Consider the following 20,489-nt stretch of genomic DNA (forward strand, 5'->3'; position numbering starts at 1 on the left):
CAGGCCTACATTAAATGAAAAACAGGGGCATCTATTAATAGAGAAAAGGAGACAAAGTCAACAGCTCACATAATCAGCATATAGCTTTGAGCTAAAAAAAAAAAAAGGTGTACATACTGACCAACACTCTCCACCTACATACTATGTACTTAGCAACAAATATGGCTTATAAATTTTGACGTTTTATGATCTGATGTTATACAACATAATGAAATATGAAAGGGTTAAAGATGCATGTTTATAGACTTGGATACATCTAACCTAAATTATTCATGCAGTATTCCTCTCAAAATACGATAATAGCCAACTGTACGCCAGATTTCCTTGGACGTGGTGAGATTTTTACTTTGCACCAGATTTCGTGACCTTTTGACCTCTGGTGACCTCAGCTGCATATTAATTTGCATAATTTACACACAAAATTATAGAAGACTTAAATGCAAACATTTTGAGGTATAGTTTCTTGTTATACATACAGAGATACGTATAGCTATTTAAGTTTCCACTACCTCTTAAACATTCGTCCAGAGGAGCAAGAAGTGGGCGTGGCTTATTACGTCATTTTCTCGGTTACTGCCAGGGTATGACAATTCTACCCAGACTTTTTTCATTTTTCCTATGGTATACTTCAAAGATATGAAGAGAAATTTAGGGGACATCTCAGGCACATGGTGACCCCCTCAGCCAATGGACTATCAGTAGTTCCTAAGATCTGAGAGGTGGGGGGACAGATGTTGCCAGAAAAAAGTGCGGGCGGACAGACAAAGTCGGCGCAACTTCTTTTATAGAAAACTTAAAAGCTGTTTAAGTTTGAAAAAGTCTGATAAATAGATAATGTAGAATAGAGTTAAATTGCCTGTCATATTCAGCAAAGGGAATTTTCTTTAAAAAGTTAGAAATCGCCAGGGAAAGGGAAGGATCAGCAATGCCTCCAGAATAAAGTAACCGTTTTGTCCCAGTGGTTGAAGGTACATTCGAGAATGTTTTCCTTAGATTGATTTGAATTTCTTTCATTAATAAATGCTGAATACACGTCTTAGTTATATGTATTTTGGGTCAATCCTGAGAGATAAATTTCTATCAGTGGCTTTATTAAACGATCTTCTGCTAGCTGAAGGCATTTACTTTCAGCATTTTTTCCTCATATTAACTTTTCCATGTATGGGTTCTACAGAGATCAGATAAGTTCATGGCATTTTGGGGATACACACCTGAAAAAATTTGCAATAGAACTTAAGAACTAACAAAAAATTTCCAAGAATCATAGCCATTGTATATCTTTGTAATGCCCACCTTTGGCTGGCAGGATGCTTATTTTTTAACCTATCAGGAATGAGAGGAGCAAATTGGGTCTTGTTCCTATGTGGTACTATGTAGCAGATTGGCATCACAAGCACCTCACAATGCCTTTTTTGGTTTCAAAGTTTGTTTCATAATTCATTTCCTTTGGAAAATCTTAGATAACTTAATGGTTGATCCTTCTTCAATTAAAGCTTTTGTTAATGATAAACAGCCAAACTGGTAGGAAACGAACTAAGTAGGTAGTATTACATTTCACTACCTTCTCAAGCTTTATTTTGATTCATTGATTTCCACAACTTTCTTTTGTCTATTTTGGGGGATATACGAAGAGTCCAAATACTGTATGCATATTGTTTTATTTTTAAATAACTGTTCACAAAGTTCATACATCAAAATGAAAATATCTTCCACAAAAAATACAGTAGTACTACTTTAAGGCATATTCATTTTAATGTCTATACAAAATAACTAAGCATTTGCTACAACACAGATGCTAATTTCATCAGCTATAATATAACAAAACTGTCATGATTGCATACCATGTAACATTGCATGTTAACACATTCCCATGCATACCAGAAGTACAAAATAACTTCAGGTACATTTTGCACATATACACAAATTTATGTACAAAATTTATGCATCATTATACAGTACAGTATACAAAATTACAAAACATTTTACGTTGACACTAAGATACTGTACAAATCCACAATCACGTACAGTATTCGTTGGTAGTAGTGTGTATAAAATAATATAGTATGTTGAAAAGTATCTGCTGCAATGAACACCCAAAGTGAAGTTTAGTCAGCACACACTATTAATATTATAGATTAGTTTTACCAGCCAACTGAGTCACATTTCTATACCTCTCACATGGCTGTCTTGAACAACTTTTTCCCAAATGTAATGTCAAAATTGGAGCAAGGCACAGTTTGAGACATTCAACAGCTGGGTGGGAAAACTACAGTGAAGTCTGTAAAAGTAAAAGGTGAAGAATACTGCAGTTATAGATGAATGGATAGTAAAGTGCAAGTCCTTACTGCCTACAGTACTTTGTGCAAGCAGTAACCCCCAAATGAATAGTAATCAAACAGAATCTACAAAGTTAAGAATTTCGATTCTGTTTTCATGAAGATAGTTTAGTAAAATATGAGGATCAAGAAATACTTAACTAAAAAATGAAGTAGAACAATCCTTCTGTGTACATTAGTTTTGTATACATCATGAAATTTAGTAGTACTGTATTGTAGTATAAAGGAAAAAGTTAAAAAATACATTGCACATCAACAGAGTAGTATTGTATAAGGATTAATCAAAACGTGTATCAATAAAAAGTAGCAATTAAAAAGCTAAGACATTTTTAGTGTTTTAGCACTTCAATATGAATGGAATTTGTATTCATGGTTAAATACTGTATGAACAAAATTATAAGACTAGTATGAGTTAATGGTACCTAAAATATTCTTGAAAAGAATGTTATGGTTACAGTAAATATAATCTCGGACAAATTTAATGTTACAATTGCAAATTCCACATGCACTGATATGATTAATGCTTTGCACCTTATTTAAAAAAACAAAATGCAACAATTAAAAAAATCCACTCTACTTTGACAAGCTAAGTAAATGGATGAATCTGTCTGATGAAATACCAGATTATTGTTCACATTATTTTCACGTCTGTATTAAAGAAGAGAAATAAGAAGGAAGGCTCATACTGTAAGAAAAAATGAAATGACCACTCTTTTGGCACAAGGCTGATCAGTTTCTAGGATGAACACTGACTCAAGAGCCAATCCCTCTCTCTCATCAGACATTCCCCAAATGCAGAGGCACAGATTGTTCTAAATGCCTACTTTGCTAATCCATTTCAGCTTAGGCAGTGAACTGCTACAAGATTGTCACAAAGTAAGAGAATGTCTTGGATAGTGGAATAGATGCTCATTACATCTTACATAATGAAAGTTGTTAGTGCAAGCATATTACCACTCTCATAATGCTTGCAATACCCCTGTAAGACAATGCTTAATATGTTATAAAAGTAAAGGATAAAATAAATATTTTACAGATTAACATTATCTATGATACAGTACTTCAGTTGTAAAAATAATTACTTTGAACAAAGAACGCTGGATTCATAAGTGAAATATCTGTACAAAGTATGTGCTAGAAAAATTTATGGTCTTTCCTTCATGTGTTTGTACTGATAATTTACATTTAATGCACTTTATGGACAATTTTTAACTGCAGTTCAACAGTACAACAGCACCTTGTAATTATCACTACACTCAGTATTCTGTTCTAGTTTGAAAAGACAATACAAAGCTTAGAGTGGACTAATTTGACTATAGTATTCTAACACTATAAAAACAAGAAAAGCATAACACTTGGACCTGACTTGTTTATAACATTTAAATATAATATACAGGACACTTAACTGATTTTACATGTGCTCTTACATTCCATAACTAGTATTTTCATCAATTATTATCCTTATTTGTAGCAGAGCAGTGATCATTTAATTAAATTCAACACTTATGCATGATACAGCAAGGAATATACACCAGTATCTGGAGTAGTATACAGTATTTTAGAATTTCAAATGTTACTGTTACTCAGCATAACATATATTTTTCTTCATATGCATATGAATTAAAGGCAAATATTGAATTTACAAATAAATTTTTTCCACTTGCCTATCATAATACTGTGTATGTTATTCCACTTGGCAATCATGATATTCGTCATTAACAGCTGCATACCAGGGCTCAATCATTAATTCAATATTTCTCAGGATAACAGCATAATGTTGTTTTTTATGTTTTTTCTCCAAAGACAGCCAAACTTGGCTTATAAAATAGATTATCACTGATCCAAATACAACAAGCAAAATCATCAGCTTCAGATACTAGTTCAGGGATCTAACATCATATTTTTCATTAAATCTAATGCTATTATTATGATGGTCCTCTCATGATAAGCATAATCCAGTGTACAATCAGTAAAAAAGTACTGACTTTTTGTAGTCAAAATGGCATTTAACAAAGATGTGGAAATGCAATATAGAGTGGCACTATAATCCTACTTTTAAACATGTTCAAGTATTCATGTATTTCAAACCACTTAATCCATCATGCTTCAATTAGATTAATAAAAATTAATAAATATAAAAATTCATTATTGACAATGCATATACGTAGTGTGAAAATGTAAACACAGTACAAAAAATCCGAGATAAGGATATAAAACCTCAGCAAGGCCTGCTTTTCACTAGCTACGATCATGGATTCAGTCTACATCTAAATATTGTAATGTGTTCTACCATAACCCACTGGACAAGTTATTATTGACATTTTGTATGCATCACTATCTAAATTACAATAATTTATTTCATTTTTCAAATTTCAGTGGAAGTAGAAACTATTTTGCCCTTAAAGAAAATTAAGCAGTGTATTGTAAAAAGGAACCTGAGTAATTATACTGATATTAAAAGTGCAGTACAGTACACAACACTATAAAAACCCATCAGCTATATACAAAAATAAGACTAAAACTCCTCATTAAAAAAATATTTTTGTCCATTTACTCACTATTAAATGTTACTTCATGAAATACCAGTCTTTTTAGTCAAAGGCAATCCATCACACAGGTAGTTTTTAGCAGATTTAAAAAATCAATGTACAATAGTAGTCATTTTAACTACAATACAAACTTCCAATTGACTTAGAAAAGTTTAGATCAAAATAGAAATGTATAGAATCATTTTTAATTCATATGTACAGACTTATCACAGATTCAGTCAACACCATCAGGTCTGTAATGCACATGTGTAGAACTTACACATTAAAAAATTTTTTCTGCATGTTACACTAATTTTAAAAACCCTATGGAAGTGCAATGAGAAATTACCCCAAAGTACTGCAGTTTAACATCAAAATAGATTTGTGACTAAAATTAAATTTGCATGAAAACTTTGCACATCTGGGACCCTGCCATCTTCTTTTCTCAATATGCATCAACCTTATCTGTCTTGTTTTAAATGGCACATCTTAATTTGCTTAAATTAAATAGTATACAATACGTAGTCACAATAGAGAGAAAAGTTGTAACATTCTAGATGACCTAGAAACTAATATGCTTACCTCAACAAAGTAACAACATGCTGTTGTTACTATGCTATTGAGCTTAGTGTTGACTGGGTAATCCTTTGAGGGATCAAGGTTTCAAGGCATTGAGCCAACTTGTGTCTTGAATTACAACAATCAGTGAATAAGATTTATAAGTGACATGAGGGAAAAAATACTACTACGTACTATAAAAGGTCAGCAGGTTCAAGCAGTAAGGAACTTTTCAATGGGGAGAATTAAGCAATGCCACAGATCATCTTCGACACTTTCTCCTCATCTGGTCCAGCTGTGCAAGGTTTTACAAGCCTTATTACAATAAGGAAATTAGTAAAGCAATACTCATCACTGTTATAATCTGGTGCAATTATTTAAAGAGTCATTAGAAATAACTGTAACAGCATCATGAACTGTGTGGAAGACCTTCTCAGCTGTTATAGATTTAAGGGTGCCACATTGTTCAAGAGCATCTATCACATTTTCTGAAAATGGAAAAAAGAAGACTTGTAAAACAGGGCTGATAAATTCATAAAATTAAGAAAATGACCAAAAGGTTAACCAAACAAGAACCTGTACAAACTTTACTCAAATTAGTTCTATGAATTTCAAAATAAAGAAATGAATATAAAGTTTGCTGACTTCCGTGATACACTGGCATTCATGAAACCAGCTAACTTGTGTAAATGACAACTAAATCTATATCTAAGTATTTCATCAATTCTGACTTTGGTTAACCTACCATATATTTAATATCTTAGTAATATTACCATGTGGTGACAAACTGAACATATCAGCACTATGAAGTCTGACAAAGAGTAGCCCTCAGTACTATACAAAAAATCAATGAAAAGCACAAGACACAGCATTTAACATAACATTTTATTAATTAAAATTTAATCCAGGAATCCCAATGCTTTACTATTTCATATTTGGCAGACTCGGCCACCAAGATCTTTCCCATCTACCCAGGGCTAAAGCCAGTAATGACTGTGCAAAGGAGTTATTAATGACAGCTTGCTATATCAATGTTGTGTTTTTCATACTTTTTGTGGAGTTCAGCAAATATGCCCAAAGTGCAAATGTAATAAAAGCAGTCTCCAAATCAAGGCATAACTCAAAATCCAGTAAGATAGATAAAGGAACAAAAGTAAGGGTAGAAACTTACCAGTGTTTAAGACTGCACAAAGTTTTTAAGAACAAAATTATGGAAATTGGTTTACATTTAGAATGTCACAAAAAAGTTGCACGATCACCATAGCTTTACAACCCTGCTACAGTATCTTGAATTAAATGGAAGCAAATACGTAAAACTCTCTGATGATACAGAAGAATGTAGGTATGACAAGTACCCAGTATAAATAACTAAAAAAACAGTGTACCATATAGGTATGTATATCTATATAAAAGTCTCATACTTCAGCAAGCAGGTTAGAAACATATTCCCCGAGAATATGGGGAGTTTCTGTGTTATATAAAAATCTGTAAAAAAATAAATACTGTAATATACACTTTAATAGGCAAAATTACTCCAGAATTGATGAAACACAAACACTTCAACACAATCAATGGAAATCCTACCTGTGGTACCAGCTAGAATGAGGGTGATTCCTGCATCTTTGTATTCCTTATTTATCTGACTAAGTACTTTTGCACCTGTTGAATCTATGTAGCTTATACCACTCATATCAATGATCAGCCACTGTACATCCTGAAAGGAAATAAATAAAAAACATAGAATACCAAAAATAAGAAATCATGGACTTTCATTGTATAAAAACATTTGGAAATGAAAATATTTCCACATATGCTGATATTTTATACTTCTGTCTGTTTCACTACACATCCTTCCTACATTTAAACAAGAATAAAATTAAAACCAAGGCTCAGTGTCCAGTAATTTCAATTAATGCAAGACATTACTTGAGCATAAGCAGCTGACATGAAAATGGACCTGTCACTATCTTACAAAAAGCACCAAAAGTGAACTTAAGGTACAAAGAGCCTATATCTCTAAGGTTTTATGCGAAAAATAAAAAAAGAACAAAAAAAAGAATTACTGTATTTATGAAAAACATTTCTGCAAGCACCATGGTTTAGTCTGAATTTAGCAAAGTTCATCTGTTAACAAACCTTCCCTTTTTGAGGCTACTTCATAATTAATAATAATACATAACAAGGATTTGTTTTCCCAGACCTCTGAGTCCTATATAGACTCTTCTTGGGCTGGTGCTTCTTCAAAACTAAAGTAATTATTCTAGGGGGAAATTATAAGAATGAAATACTTACTGGTATGTTTAAAGCAACTTGCTTAGTTTTCAGAGTGTGAAGTTTGCTCTTAATTAACTTTGCAACTCCATTCCTCTGCTTTTCTGTAATTGTGTCCCCAGATGGCACAGCCAAGTTCAACTCCTGAAAAAATATAGATGATTATTTACTGCATATTGCTAATAACAAGATTACTCAAGCACTATTCCAAATCCTCTTTAGTTATTATGAATAATGTAGGAATGAATGAAAGCTGTTTTACTAGATCAACCCATTCCCATCAGTCCCTCATTATAGTACACAATCTGTAATTTTAGCTAAAAATTTCAAGATCTTTCTTGCTGCAAAATTTCTTCCACCATTCAAATATCCAATTCTCTCTACTCAATGGCATGCACAATATTTTGCAGCATTACATTCCATGAATGTGGCATAGATTTTCAGATGGACCTCTGTCTACTAAAGCCTTGAAATGTTTGTCACTACAGCAAAAAGACTTTTGACTAAACAATAGTAGTTATTCTGCCTTGTTAATTGGACAGCTAATATACTCTCTTTACCTGTGCATTATTCCCAACCTCCTCTGTATTTTCTGCATAACTTACAGTATCTTCTACATATAGTTATAGAGGAATTCTTACATTTAAAAAATCAAGTTTGGATAGTACTTTAGTAAATACTGTATCAGGAAAGCAGTATAAAATACTGTACAGTACCACCATCACTTTTGACTATTCTGTGCCCCTCTCCTTCTGGTCTCATGACAATATCCTTTGTAGAAATACGTATATATAATGACAGAGCACAGCATGGTATAAGAACTCTTTGGCAATAGGTGCTATTGATTCAAACTTTTAATACATACTACAAATAAAAAAGAACCCTTACCCCATTGGACTGGCTGGATAAATCTGGCTCTGATGCACTTTGCTGTCGAATCACTCTATTTGCAATAATAAAGGAAGGAGTCAGGCCACTAACAGAAAATAAACTTGAACGAAAATGTTCACTGTTAGCAAAATGAAGTGGCCCAGTAAACTGGAATATGACGACTGAAGGTACATCTATCGCCTGTAAAGGATAATAGGGTAATAGTTTAGTTAATAAAAATTTCAATTAAAAATAAATGATTTCTTAGCAAAGTTGATATAATCCATAAAATGCAGTAATATATCCTAAACATCCAATAAAGTGCACAAAAAGTTATTCTAATATATACTAACCGCTGAGTATTTGTGTACATCAAGGTAGAGATCAGTATTGGGTACACGGCCTAAACGAGCAATGCTGGGTTTCTGAGATCGTAAAAGCAAAACCAGAAGAGACATGATGATGCCCAGCATAAGTCCAAAATCAATGTCAATAATAACAACGGACAAAAATGACACAATCCAGATTGATGCATCAATTCGACTAACTTTCCATATGTTCTTTAGCTCATTGAATTGCAGGAACATTCCTTTCAGAGCAACCACAATAATTGAAGACAGAACACACTGCAAATGAAGAGGAAAAAGTAATAAATAACTGCTACCTACTGTACTGCATCTCAGAAAATTAGCATTATACAATGTGCAATTTTCATACAACTTGAACATATGTTAAACTAACTTAATTACATATTTTATTCAAGCAAATATAAAATTACAAGATATCCATTAATTCAGAAAGCTTCTTGCCAATATGGGTTACAAAACAGTCTCACTTTACTTCAAAATAACCTTTTAGGGGATGGATTTATTTCAATATTTGAATCAAATTATGCTGTGCTTATCAGTTCTACACTTACATTTGGCAAATTTTCAAACACAGGTCCAATGAAGAGAAGAACAAAGACCAGTATCACACAGGAAATAAGTGAAGTGAGCTGAGTGACACCACCAACTGACTCTTGGATCAGAGAGCGAGAGAGGGAGGCTGAGATTGGTGCACATGAAAAGAATGACCCGAACACGTTGCTAAGACCCTGAAAAAGATTGAATAATTCACATTAGAGTTTAATGTTATATTGATATCTCTTCCATTTCAAATTTTAATTTTTTACTCATTTACCCCTCTCATCTCTTAATGTGTGTAGAACATTAACACAAGATTTAATGGTAATGGTCTATTCTACTCCATAGTTTCCATGTGAATGGTTTGTACTGAATTTTGATGAGAAGGGTAGTGTAGTTTAAGCTATGTAGTACAGCATACACATTTACAGAAATACAACACATGGACATCATGTTTCCTTTGCAAAAATTTACTACAAAATTTATAAATCAATGAACTCCTTTACTGTGCTTTAAGGTTACATAAGACAAACTAACTCCTCTTGATGCTGTTCAACTATAGCCATTCACTATAGGATTAATCTTTCAAGTGTGTTTCTATTGCAAGCTAAGAAAAACAAGTACCGTACTCTAAATAATATTACCTGTGCATAGAGCTCTTGGGTTGCATTCACTTCATAATTGTGCTTTTTAGCAAAAATCTTAGCCATGGAGAACGATATTGTGTAGGAAACAATGGTGATGATAAAAGTATCAACAAGGACGCGAGGCAACAATGCAAATGGTGGTGCAGTTGGTTCAGGCAATCTGAAATGAGCAGTTGACAAAGTTACCATGAAATTAAGAACACTTTCCAGTAACAACACTTCAAAAATGTTATTCCTTCAAACTGACTCTTAGCAGGAGATATTCAACTGAAATATTTCTGTGTCCCAAGTATGTATTTAAAAAGGGCAATATGAATTTATTTTAACACAAACTAAAAATTTTAAAAATTTTATATCTAGTTGTAGTGTTCTTACCCAGTTGGAATGTCTCCAACAATCAGTAAGTCGTAGGTCCCATGAAGATTTCCAAAGTACGATGCTGTAGTGCCAGCAATAACACAAATCAGTTCAATTGGAATGGGGATGATGGTCCTTTTACGCACTATTGGCTGGAATACCAAGATTATTTTAATTAATTTCATCTATGGAATATTACTATACTAAGATTTAGATGTATACACCAATGACAAAAACTATTATCTAATCCAGTAATTTCACTCATAGGTATTTAAAGAGTGGATCTTTTTCAGCTTCATGATAATCCAGACAAATTTCAAGTTACCTAAATTGATGATATACAAGACAAGGAAGTTTTCATGCAAACAAAATAAAAAGATCTTTTTAAAATTCAACACCACTGTCATCATCATTAAAAAAAAGCCAAGGTTCATGGCTGGTAAGAAGTGGGAAGATCATATCACATTTGGGGAAGCAGTGAAGAATGATTTCCATGGATGGAAAGCAGATAGATCTCATGGGTTAAGATAGCTTAGACATGTGATGAGAAGGGATGAAGAACAGGGGGTGAATTTGAGTGATTTAGAAAAGTATCATGTACAGAAGTATGTGGTAGGATGATGAGACTGGAAAGCCAAGAAAAATAAAGGAAAAGAGGCACAGATGAAGACTAGACCAGATGAGAATTCTGACAGAAAATGGACTGGACAGACGACAAGAGGGAAAACTCAGTTCCCTACTGCTTCAAAAGAAGAAAAAACAATTACCAAAATTGTATACTTACTTTCAGTATTTCATTGTTGAAAACTAAAACTGTAATAGTTAAGCCTGACACAACCATGGCGGCAGGATTTGATGACAATATCTGACTTATGATGTCTCTGTATGTCTGGAAGATAAAGAACAGGGTTAAAAAAAAAGCACACACACACATTAAGGATATGTAAATGTTTCATTTAAAAAACATTTCTTCACAAATCTAAGTTATACGTAATATACAGCACTACCTCTACATTATCATATTTGGTTACTAGGCTGTGTTACTTACATATATGATCTTTAGGGGGCCATTATACCGTGGAACCTTGATGCCAAACAAGTATTTGACTTGTGATGTCAGAACATGAACAGCAGCTCCTGTAGTAAAACCTGAGACCAACATGTCAGAGAGGAAAACGCAGAGCACACCAAGTTGTAGCATACCCAGGATAACCTGCAAGAATTCAAAATTCCATATTACAGACACAAATGAGGATGAAACCTGATATATAATACATCAATGAACCACACCAGCCTATACACTCTTAATGTACTGTACTGTGCATATACTAAAGAATCTATTGGTCATTCACCACAATTATGTATCATGGGCACAAAAACTTCGGTGCCTAAATATCCTAATCTTTCTGGATAAAATTTCACTACTATACTTGATCAAAACAAGGCGCAACAAGCCAAAGCTGAACTGTACATCTGGAAGAAAGCAAAAATAATTAAGAGAAAACTCTGGAGCAAATGATTTCAGCAGTACATATACAGACACATGCACACCAATCGATTTACAAACGAGTTATGATCCAGACGCCGTTTGTATGTTGAATTGTTTGTAATCTGATTACAGTACTCTTCATGCCTATTCAAGTACAGTATGATATTAAATTAATAAAGTATGGTATTTTTTTTATCCTACAATACAATACGTACACTATGTACAAGTAGGCTCTCAAAACAAAAGTTGAACTTGCAGGTGGCAAAGGGGAGCGCTCTGAACACAAATTTAATTTGAGATCCTGTTTTTTTTTTTTTTTTCAAGTTGAATGTTCGTCAGGAAAGCATTCCATCCATCACACTCACCTCCCATACCCCAACCATGAACGACACGAGGGCTGCCACCTGGTGGACAGAATAGACAGGCTTCGTGTTTGTTATATTTTCACCCAGCAACGTTTGATTGTTCATCGCTTCTATAGTCTTCTCGTCAGTGGCCAACTCGCTGACAACTTTTCCAGTCATGAGACAAATGACGGCGAAAGTACCTGAGAGTAGAGGAAATAAGGAAGTAGTACCTCTTTACCTAGGAAGTAACCAGTATTTTATGTACACATATTCTATTTCTAAAATTACGATGAAATCATCCCTCTAAGAAATGTGCTAGACATTTTTCTCATCCTCATCTAGGAGCATACTCTAAAGAAAACATTTTCTGTTCTACAAATACATTCTCGTAAAATCTACTTTTGTATTAGAAAGATATTCTATGCTCAGACTATACTGAGTATGAAATTTTCCGATTTTTTTTTTATTTCTAATAAAAAATAAGTTTCATCTTTAAACAGTCAACATTCCTATGAAAAATAACAAAAAATCTTCAATTAAGGAGGGTGTAGTATACAATAATGATTAAATCTTTATATTAACCAGATTAATAGGAAGATGCATGATTGTCGTGAAAGTTATTCCTCCAATGCCGATTACGTTCTCCTCTCCAGGCTTTCAACTGACAGTTCAGTGTAAGAAAATATATCTTTAAACATAATCTGTGTCTTTAAAACAAAACTATCACACGGCAAACAGTCTTAAAGTACATCACTGGAATACTTCACTAATCTATAACGGCGTGATACATTCTGAAGACGACCTAAACGTCTTTGAAAACGAGTCATCTTACATGATTAAAAAACACGGAGTTCACGACTTTGAAATCGTTTTTCATTTCTGGTCAAATAAATTCTGGCCTGTATTGAGGGGAGTTGGGGGGGGGGGGGGGGTCTAACGAAACCCCAACCCCCAAGACATTTCTGGAAGTCCATATTTTCTGTTAACCAGTCAGTACTTTGAATAACATCTATAATCGGGTAGAAGTGCATAGAGCACATACCCAATTTTTGTTCTTAAATAACTAAAATAATATTTTCACGTATTTCATCTTGTATATACCTATATATTAGAGTGACATTTATAGAAAAGAGGTCCAGTTTTGGGAAAAACGAACCCCAACCCCACACCCGCCAAAAAAAAAAAAAAAAAAAAAAAAAAAAAAAAAAAAAAAAAACTCCGGGTACGGGCCTGAAATTGAATCTCCGGTTCGTGACTTGTATGAATTCGTGTTTTTCCTGCAAAGCCAAATTGGTTGACTCCCACACCCACGAACATTACCGGATATACTACACTCATCTGCTTACCCATGGAGCAGTGCCTGGAAGTTCCGAGAAAGACATAAACGAGGACGGGGAAGAAAGCCATGTAGATTCCGATGATAGGCGGAAGTCCGCCGAGCAGCGCGTACGCCATCCCTGAAACAAACAACGCAATGAAAGGGTCTGATAACAGAAGGTAACGACATTAACATACAAGAAGTACAAAAACAATACAAAAACGTAGATTAGATTTCTCTTTATTTCTCCGATACAATAATACAGTCGAAAAACTCTCGTCACTCTTTTCCTCACCTTGAGGAATGTGCATGATGGCCACAGTGACGCCAGCCACGGCGTCGCCCATGAGGTCATTCTTGAAGGAGTATGTCGGCAACCAGGACAGAATGGGCAGACGTCCCGCAATGGTGGATTTCACGCAGTTCCCCGAGCAGGCGCACGACCCTACGATCTTCTTCTTGGCCGACTCCAAAAAACCTGAAAGAGATACGCAAAGCGTTCGTCAGTCCAGTGACTGGAACGATTTCTCGTATTGGGTTTAGACTCGTATTGGGTTTAGATTCCCGCCAAAGGGAGCTCATTTTTTTCTTTACTTTTACTTTTATTGAGAAAATATACATTTACAGTTTCTTACAATTTATGTTATTGTATATTTCGAGCCAGTCATAAACCTCACTCTGCGTCTGTTGACCTGAAGGGAACACGGTGTATCTCTTAATGTGTATATACAATGCGCATGCAAGATTCTACTGAAAATGATCGCAATGTTTTATTGATGGGCACAAGCAAGATGTGCCAGAGAGAGAGAGAGAGAGAGAGAGAGAGAGAGAGAGAGAAGAGGAGAGAGAGAGAGATGGCGTAAGTACGAAGGCCATTTCCTCATACGAAAAGTTTCAGGAAGTTTACTTCCCGCCGCCTCGCGTGGGGGAACCACTTTACAACGTGCCCTGCGGGATGTGCCGAAGACGGTGCGAGAAGCTTTTTCATTAAGCGACACTTGCACTTCTTTTAGCTTTCGAGTTTCATCCGTTCCCTTTTGTTCTAATCCCACAACTGGCTATAACAGTGTCGAGGCCCGAGAACTCTGGCTTCACAAACGAGCACTGAACTTTGTACATATGAATACTTTTGACAACTGAGAGGCCGCGGTTCTTAAGCCACATTTGGTTTGAAAACCTTGAAAAAAAAGAAGCATGATTTATCTGTTGGTATTATGATCAGAAACTGGAAAGTTCTCCGTTTCCGGGAAGACAATGTAATCAGGACCGGACATTACACAAAAGAGAGAATTTATGCAATATCAGAAACTGAATTCATGAGATGAATGTGCGCAGCTTTCTTCTAAATTCAAGCGTTTTCCATTGCTGTTTGTGTCGTAAATTTTTCTTGCTTCTTGTGTAGTTATTGATTTCAGTTTGAACTTTTGGTAAAACGAAACTGATGCGCAACATTTGAGTAAATCTTCAATATATTTTATTTATTTTATTAATTCAACTAGAGAAAAACTATCATTACAGACCGTGTTCATCAATACCTTTCACTAAAAACAATTATCTATATGAAAAAGAAAAACAGTCTCAACACGAGGCCTTGCAATGCCTCCGTTACCACGGTAACCCAATGAACCAGAAGCCCTTCGGCCTAATGTCACGGCCAAGGTAAACAAGACGATGCGATTTCCAGGTAGAAAGGAATAATTGTTGTTCTGGACGAAAGTCACCGGGGCGAGATAAATAATGCAAATAATATAATACAGAGACGTAATCTAAAGTGGATAATACTGCCTAATCTGTACGACAGGAAGTTTCCTGTTACAAAACTCCCTTGGGTGAAGGGCAGCTCTCACCCTACGAGTTCTTCGGTTCACATCCTCACACGGGGAACACATAGACTTATAAACGAATGAACCCATACCCCCAGAAAATGGTTATATATATTGTAAGAGAAGGTCCAATCGGGCTTTGCATCCAGAGGTATAGCCAGTCTTCATAAAAGCATGGTCGTTCATGAAGCTCTGGTTAACGTCTCTACACATAAAATATGAATTTGGTTCACAAATAGCATGACTTCCTGGTGCCATAGGCTAGTGTTATTTCAAGTTCTTCCCCCAACGCCGCTCTCTCTCTCTCTCTCTCTTCCTCTATCGTTAACCCTTTCACGAGCTCAAGGCGAGAGAGAGAGAGAGAGAGAGAGAGAGCTGGTACCTAAATTATATCTATAGATCAGTGGTTCCCAAACTGGGGAACCAAGCGCAGAATGCAGGGGCCCATAATCTGAGATGTATGTATAAAACCAAAGGAGCTGAGTGGGTAGCCAGCCAGTAGAGGCAGCTTACAGGTTAAGTACGGTGGGCGGTGGGCCATGGACAATTTTGTTTTTGTTTATCTTGTATTAGATAAAATATACAATATCTTCACAATTCTAATAGTATTAAAAACGATTTGAACAAAGTCGGCTTGATTCACAAAAAAGTATGTTGTATGAAGTGGGTGACGAATAGGAAAAGTTTGGATACCACTGCTGCTAATGAAGTAAAAAGTTTTATTAGGTACTTTCATCTGAATATTATTATGAATGAGTCGGTTACCGTATCATTTTGAATGGGACCACAAACTACACAAAGTTGAAAATGAGAATGCAAAAGTTGACCCAACAATCATAAATAACAATAAAAGTACCGGAGGAACTTACTTAGTTGCTCGCCCTTATCGTAATGGTAGTTCATGCAGCGCTGACTGATATTGAGGGCCGGTCGAGAGACGCAGATTTCATTATTCGGGTTATTCGGCCCGTTGTGGGCCGGGGGCTCGTCTCCCCCCATCCCAGACAAGACTGCGGTGAAGTGTTGGGGCGCCTCGCTGTGGAAAGAAAAAAAGAAAGAAGCTTAGAGGTATTATCCTGCAACATCTGCTTGTGCACCTAAGCTACGCACACGTTCAATTCAGCTCCAACGACTGGCAACAATGTAAATGCCACTGAGCCATAATTGCCGCACTGAAAGATAATCACATCAGCTGGTGTTTAGGTAGCAAGTGTATTTGATATAATAAGTCGGTATAATAAGTTTAAACATCAACCAATCACCGAGTAGGTACTGCAATGCATTTATCACCTCTCTCTCTCTCTCTCTCTCTCTCTCTCTCTCTCTCTCTCTCAGGGTTCTTCAACAATTTCAGCTCTTCACGCCCTTTCAGTACTACTAAATAACATTAAAAAGGTAGAATGTTCAAAAGTTAATTTCTAAGAACTGTTCAACTTAAAATGCAAAGGAAAATGGCAATATAAAACTACTTATTTTTCTTTAATGATACGTCTGAGCCGACGGAACTCGACGGTTACCATGAGAACCCAGAGAAAAAAAAACGAAAAAAAGAAGAGCCATCATGCAAACAAAGGAACGGAAACATTGCGTGCTGGCCGAATGCCATCTACATCCAGCAACACCACTACCTACTTCGAATAAAACAGAAGACACGAAACGAGGGTCATGTCTGCCAATGGGAGAGAGAGAAAAAAAGGGACAATATTCGTTTAGTCTACGACATTAAATCAACACAAGAGCTTCGCTTATCGAACGGCAATTTGTGTTCACTTAGGTTAGGTATGACTATTCTCCATTCAAATGCAAGGTCAGGAATAAATTGCGTCCATGAGTTTTTCAGTTTGAAATTCACGGCTTGACAAGAGTTACTATTCGGCAGTTTTACATTACTGAATTTTAAACGTGTGAATGTTTGTGAATAAAAAAGGAAAAACAATTAAAATAATAAATTTACATAATAATAATAATAATAATAATAATAATAATAATAATAATAATAATAAAGGGTCCACAATAATAGTGTTGCTAGTCCGTGTATAATTTTTAAAACTACAAAAAAATGTCACGCCCTTCCCTGGGTTCATCTTCAGTCCAAATGAACATTGTAAAGTTTTAAAAATTATACACGGACTAGCAACTTTTATTATTATTGTGGACCCTTTAGAACATTATATATACTCTCGAGATAGAGAGTTTTTCCCAAATAATAATAATAAATAATAATAATAATAATAATAATAATAATAATAATAATAATAATAATAATAATAATAATAATATTATATGCTAGTACTCGACTCATGCAGAAACCTAAAAGCCAGATCAGCATAACTGGATTCTGTCGTTTCCTGGTCAAGTAATTTACGCTGTAACATCATCCAAACTACGTTATGTTTATAGTATCTACCGTCATTATTTTAAATTTTCCGTACATCCCCGAGGGGCTGGTACTAAACACAGTGCCCATTTTGCACGCGAACTGAGAATTGCCGAATTTATAAAAAATGTTATAGCGCTGGAGCACAACAACGTTAACGTCACATGGAAAACGAACATAATTCGTCATCCAAACATTCCTCCCTGGTTACTAAATACAAACATTTGCAGATGTTTGCATTAAAGTATATATCTCCTTACTTTACTGTAGCCTTTTTGAGAAGAAAACTGTTCAATGCTGTCGTCATTCGCAAAGCACACATTTGAAAATACATCAACAAACACACGCTTTTAGCGCTTTTAGCCAGGTAATTCACCAGCTATTAAAACGGGGTTTTCCTAACAAGCGTGCCTTCGGAGCCTCCCCCGAGACCTTAACTGATCCCAGAGGTCGAACTTTAACCATAGATTTATAATAAGATAGAAGAGAGAGAGAGAGAGAGAGAGAGAGAGAGAGAGAGAGAGAGAGAGAGAGAGAGAGAGAGAATTTATCCGCTACCTTTATTCGTAGTTAAGGTGTTTTTGCGCGCCAAAATCATCGGGACTGTAAATAGACATAGCCTTTACGACTCCAAGCTGGGCATTTCTAGAGAGGAACCCCCTTTGGAATGCCAACGCTTGAAGGAGGTGGGTTGTGGGAGTTGATGGCACTTCGCACCTGGCGCCATGATTTTATCTCTTCCGAATCAACCGCGAAGTTATGGCGGGACGATTCTGACCAGTCTCAAACAAAACTGAATCGGATGCGTATTTCAAGTAGGTACCTACAAAATACATGGGCGTGGGTTATCAAGCACCCACGAAAATGGGAGTGCCGTTTCATTTTAGATATAAGCTTTAAAGATGGATTTCAGAGTCCACAAAATATTATAGTGGGCAAAACCTAATGAAAGATTATATTAATCTTTGACGTTTCTTGGAGAAAATAAAATAACCGTTACCACAAAAAGGGGTTACCAACTATCCAAAAGAGACATTAACTTTACTATTCAATAGGCCCATAAAATTTAGATTACATAAAAAACAACTATTCAACTATGTAAAATGAAAGACCCCAGTGAAATCTGCCAGTCCATTTATCACTAGCGATATGACAAGACGAGCATGAGGAATCCATCAGTTGACATGGTCTATGCACTCAGGTGCGATACGTTTCAAGTTGGAACTAACATGGTCCCGAGATATTTTATTTTTTGTTCCTTTTACTGTGCTTTAGTCTCACATTAACGTTTTCATTTTAAAATAAAACCTTTACTTATTAAAATGGTAAGGTATTTGATTATCAGGAGAAAATCTCCAGCGTAGGACAGAGGGAAGAAATTATGTTCATGAACTTACAGCAAACCTCCCTCTCCCTCTTTCTCTCCACTTTCAAAAGTGGCGCCAGATAGGACGACAAACGCAGCAAACAGGTGAAAGCGAGAGGAGGAAGGAGTGATTTTTGTTGGCACAGAGATCTCGCCGATTGTCGCATAAGTGAAGCGTAGGACATCAGCGGTTCTGGGCGCATCTAAATGCTGTGCAACCGACGAACTCGGCGTTCAAACATTGCCCACCTTGGTCTAAAACCTCGACGTGGTTCCTCTTAAAATCAGCCAGACAAGGGTCAAACAGTTCCTTCGCTCCCATAATTCAAATTTAAAGTTACGATCACTATAATTCTGACTGACTTTCTGCGGTTATTTAAGAGACAAGTGGGTACCGGTACAACTTTGCAGGAGTCGAATTAGCTTCAGCGATGGGGTTGGTTTATGTGGTTAGATAAAAACAACTGACGCAGTTTTAAAAGAAAACAGATTTCTGAAAATCCACGCAAGGCAAGCTGGAAAGAATAAAATCTGGGTAAAATATAAGGGTAGGCAAACAATTTATGGGAGAGAGAGAGAGAGAGAGAGAGAGAGAGAGAGAGAGAGAGAGAGAGAGAGACGAGATTGATGATGACACTTGGAGTACGGGTTATTCCTTACTGATGTGAAATCTGTTCAGCCTCTGAACTTTACTATAAATTTCAATACCTTACACCAAAGATGACAGCTAGGTGCAGGTGATGTGTTTGCCACACGCGCACAGAATATTCGTGGTAAATACTGCGACAACTGGTCGCCTACGTTTGCTTCTCTCTCTCAATTGAGAGCCACAGAAGTCAACTGGCCACGTTCACCAAGGCAAATGGAAGACTAAGACCTTAAGGAATGAGCGTTCTTTTGTTAACCTATAAACCTCGAAAGAGACCAAGGTGTGGAATGGAATGCCAGTACAATAGACTTAGACCCAAAATAAGAAGACTCCTCTGAATAAAAACTCTTCTTGAATTGAGAGAAAAAATAAAGAATTACTTGCATTGTTGCAATCAAGATTATTCAAAGAATCGAGCTTTTAACTCCAACTCTGAGGACCCAACGGGGTGAAGAATAAAACGCACCGACAGCAATAGATAAGGTCAAAAGACGACGACTGCAATACTGATATTTCTTAAATTGCCTTAAAACCCGACGCACTTAAGTTGTACCATTTTATTCCTTCATCACCAACACAAAGCACACAAATACCATGTCCCAATTATTGTGCAGAGGCTGTGGCAAATTTGGAAGAGCTTGAAAACTT

At 35.7% G+C, this 20,489-nt stretch overlaps 1 protein-coding gene across 4 annotated transcripts in view; it reads right to left on the reverse strand.

Moving 5' to 3' along the window:
* Nucleotides 1-1,639: 1,639 nt before the first annotated feature.
* The window catches only part of LOC135205678 (prestin-like), a 274,518-nt gene continuing 255,668 nt past the window's right edge, over nt 1,640-20,489 (reverse strand). For 3 of the 4 annotated variants that reach the window (XM_064236587.1, XM_064236586.1, XM_064236585.1), the window contains 14 exons: nt 16,319-16,485; nt 13,922-14,104; nt 13,655-13,765; nt 12,327-12,508; nt 11,521-11,685; nt 11,257-11,361; nt 10,491-10,624; nt 10,113-10,275; nt 9,483-9,659; nt 8,917-9,189; nt 8,582-8,764; nt 7,715-7,837; nt 7,007-7,136; nt 1,640-5,910 (listed from right to left, as the gene is read on the reverse strand). In XM_064236587.1, the coding sequence (XP_064092657.1) occupies nt 5,780-5,910; nt 7,007-7,136; nt 7,715-7,837; nt 8,582-8,764; nt 8,917-9,189; nt 9,483-9,659; nt 10,113-10,275; nt 10,491-10,624; nt 11,257-11,361; nt 11,521-11,685; nt 12,327-12,508; nt 13,655-13,765; nt 13,922-14,104; nt 16,319-16,485 (2,227 nt within the window). In that variant the 3' untranslated portion in view covers nt 1,640-5,779. Of the gene's footprint in view, nt 5,911-7,006; nt 7,137-7,714; nt 7,838-8,581; nt 8,765-8,916; nt 9,190-9,482; nt 9,660-10,112; nt 10,276-10,490; nt 10,625-11,256; nt 11,362-11,520; nt 11,686-12,326; nt 12,509-13,654; nt 13,766-13,921; nt 14,105-16,318; nt 16,486-19,900; nt 20,050-20,489 lie in introns of those variants that run through there. The other variant, XM_064236588.1, reaches the window with a different exon arrangement.

The sequence above is a fragment of the Macrobrachium nipponense genome, chromosome 24, assembly GCF_015104395.2.
Source record: "Macrobrachium nipponense isolate FS-2020 chromosome 24, ASM1510439v2, whole genome shotgun sequence".
Classification (NCBI taxonomy): domain Eukaryota; kingdom Metazoa; phylum Arthropoda; class Malacostraca; order Decapoda; family Palaemonidae; genus Macrobrachium; species Macrobrachium nipponense.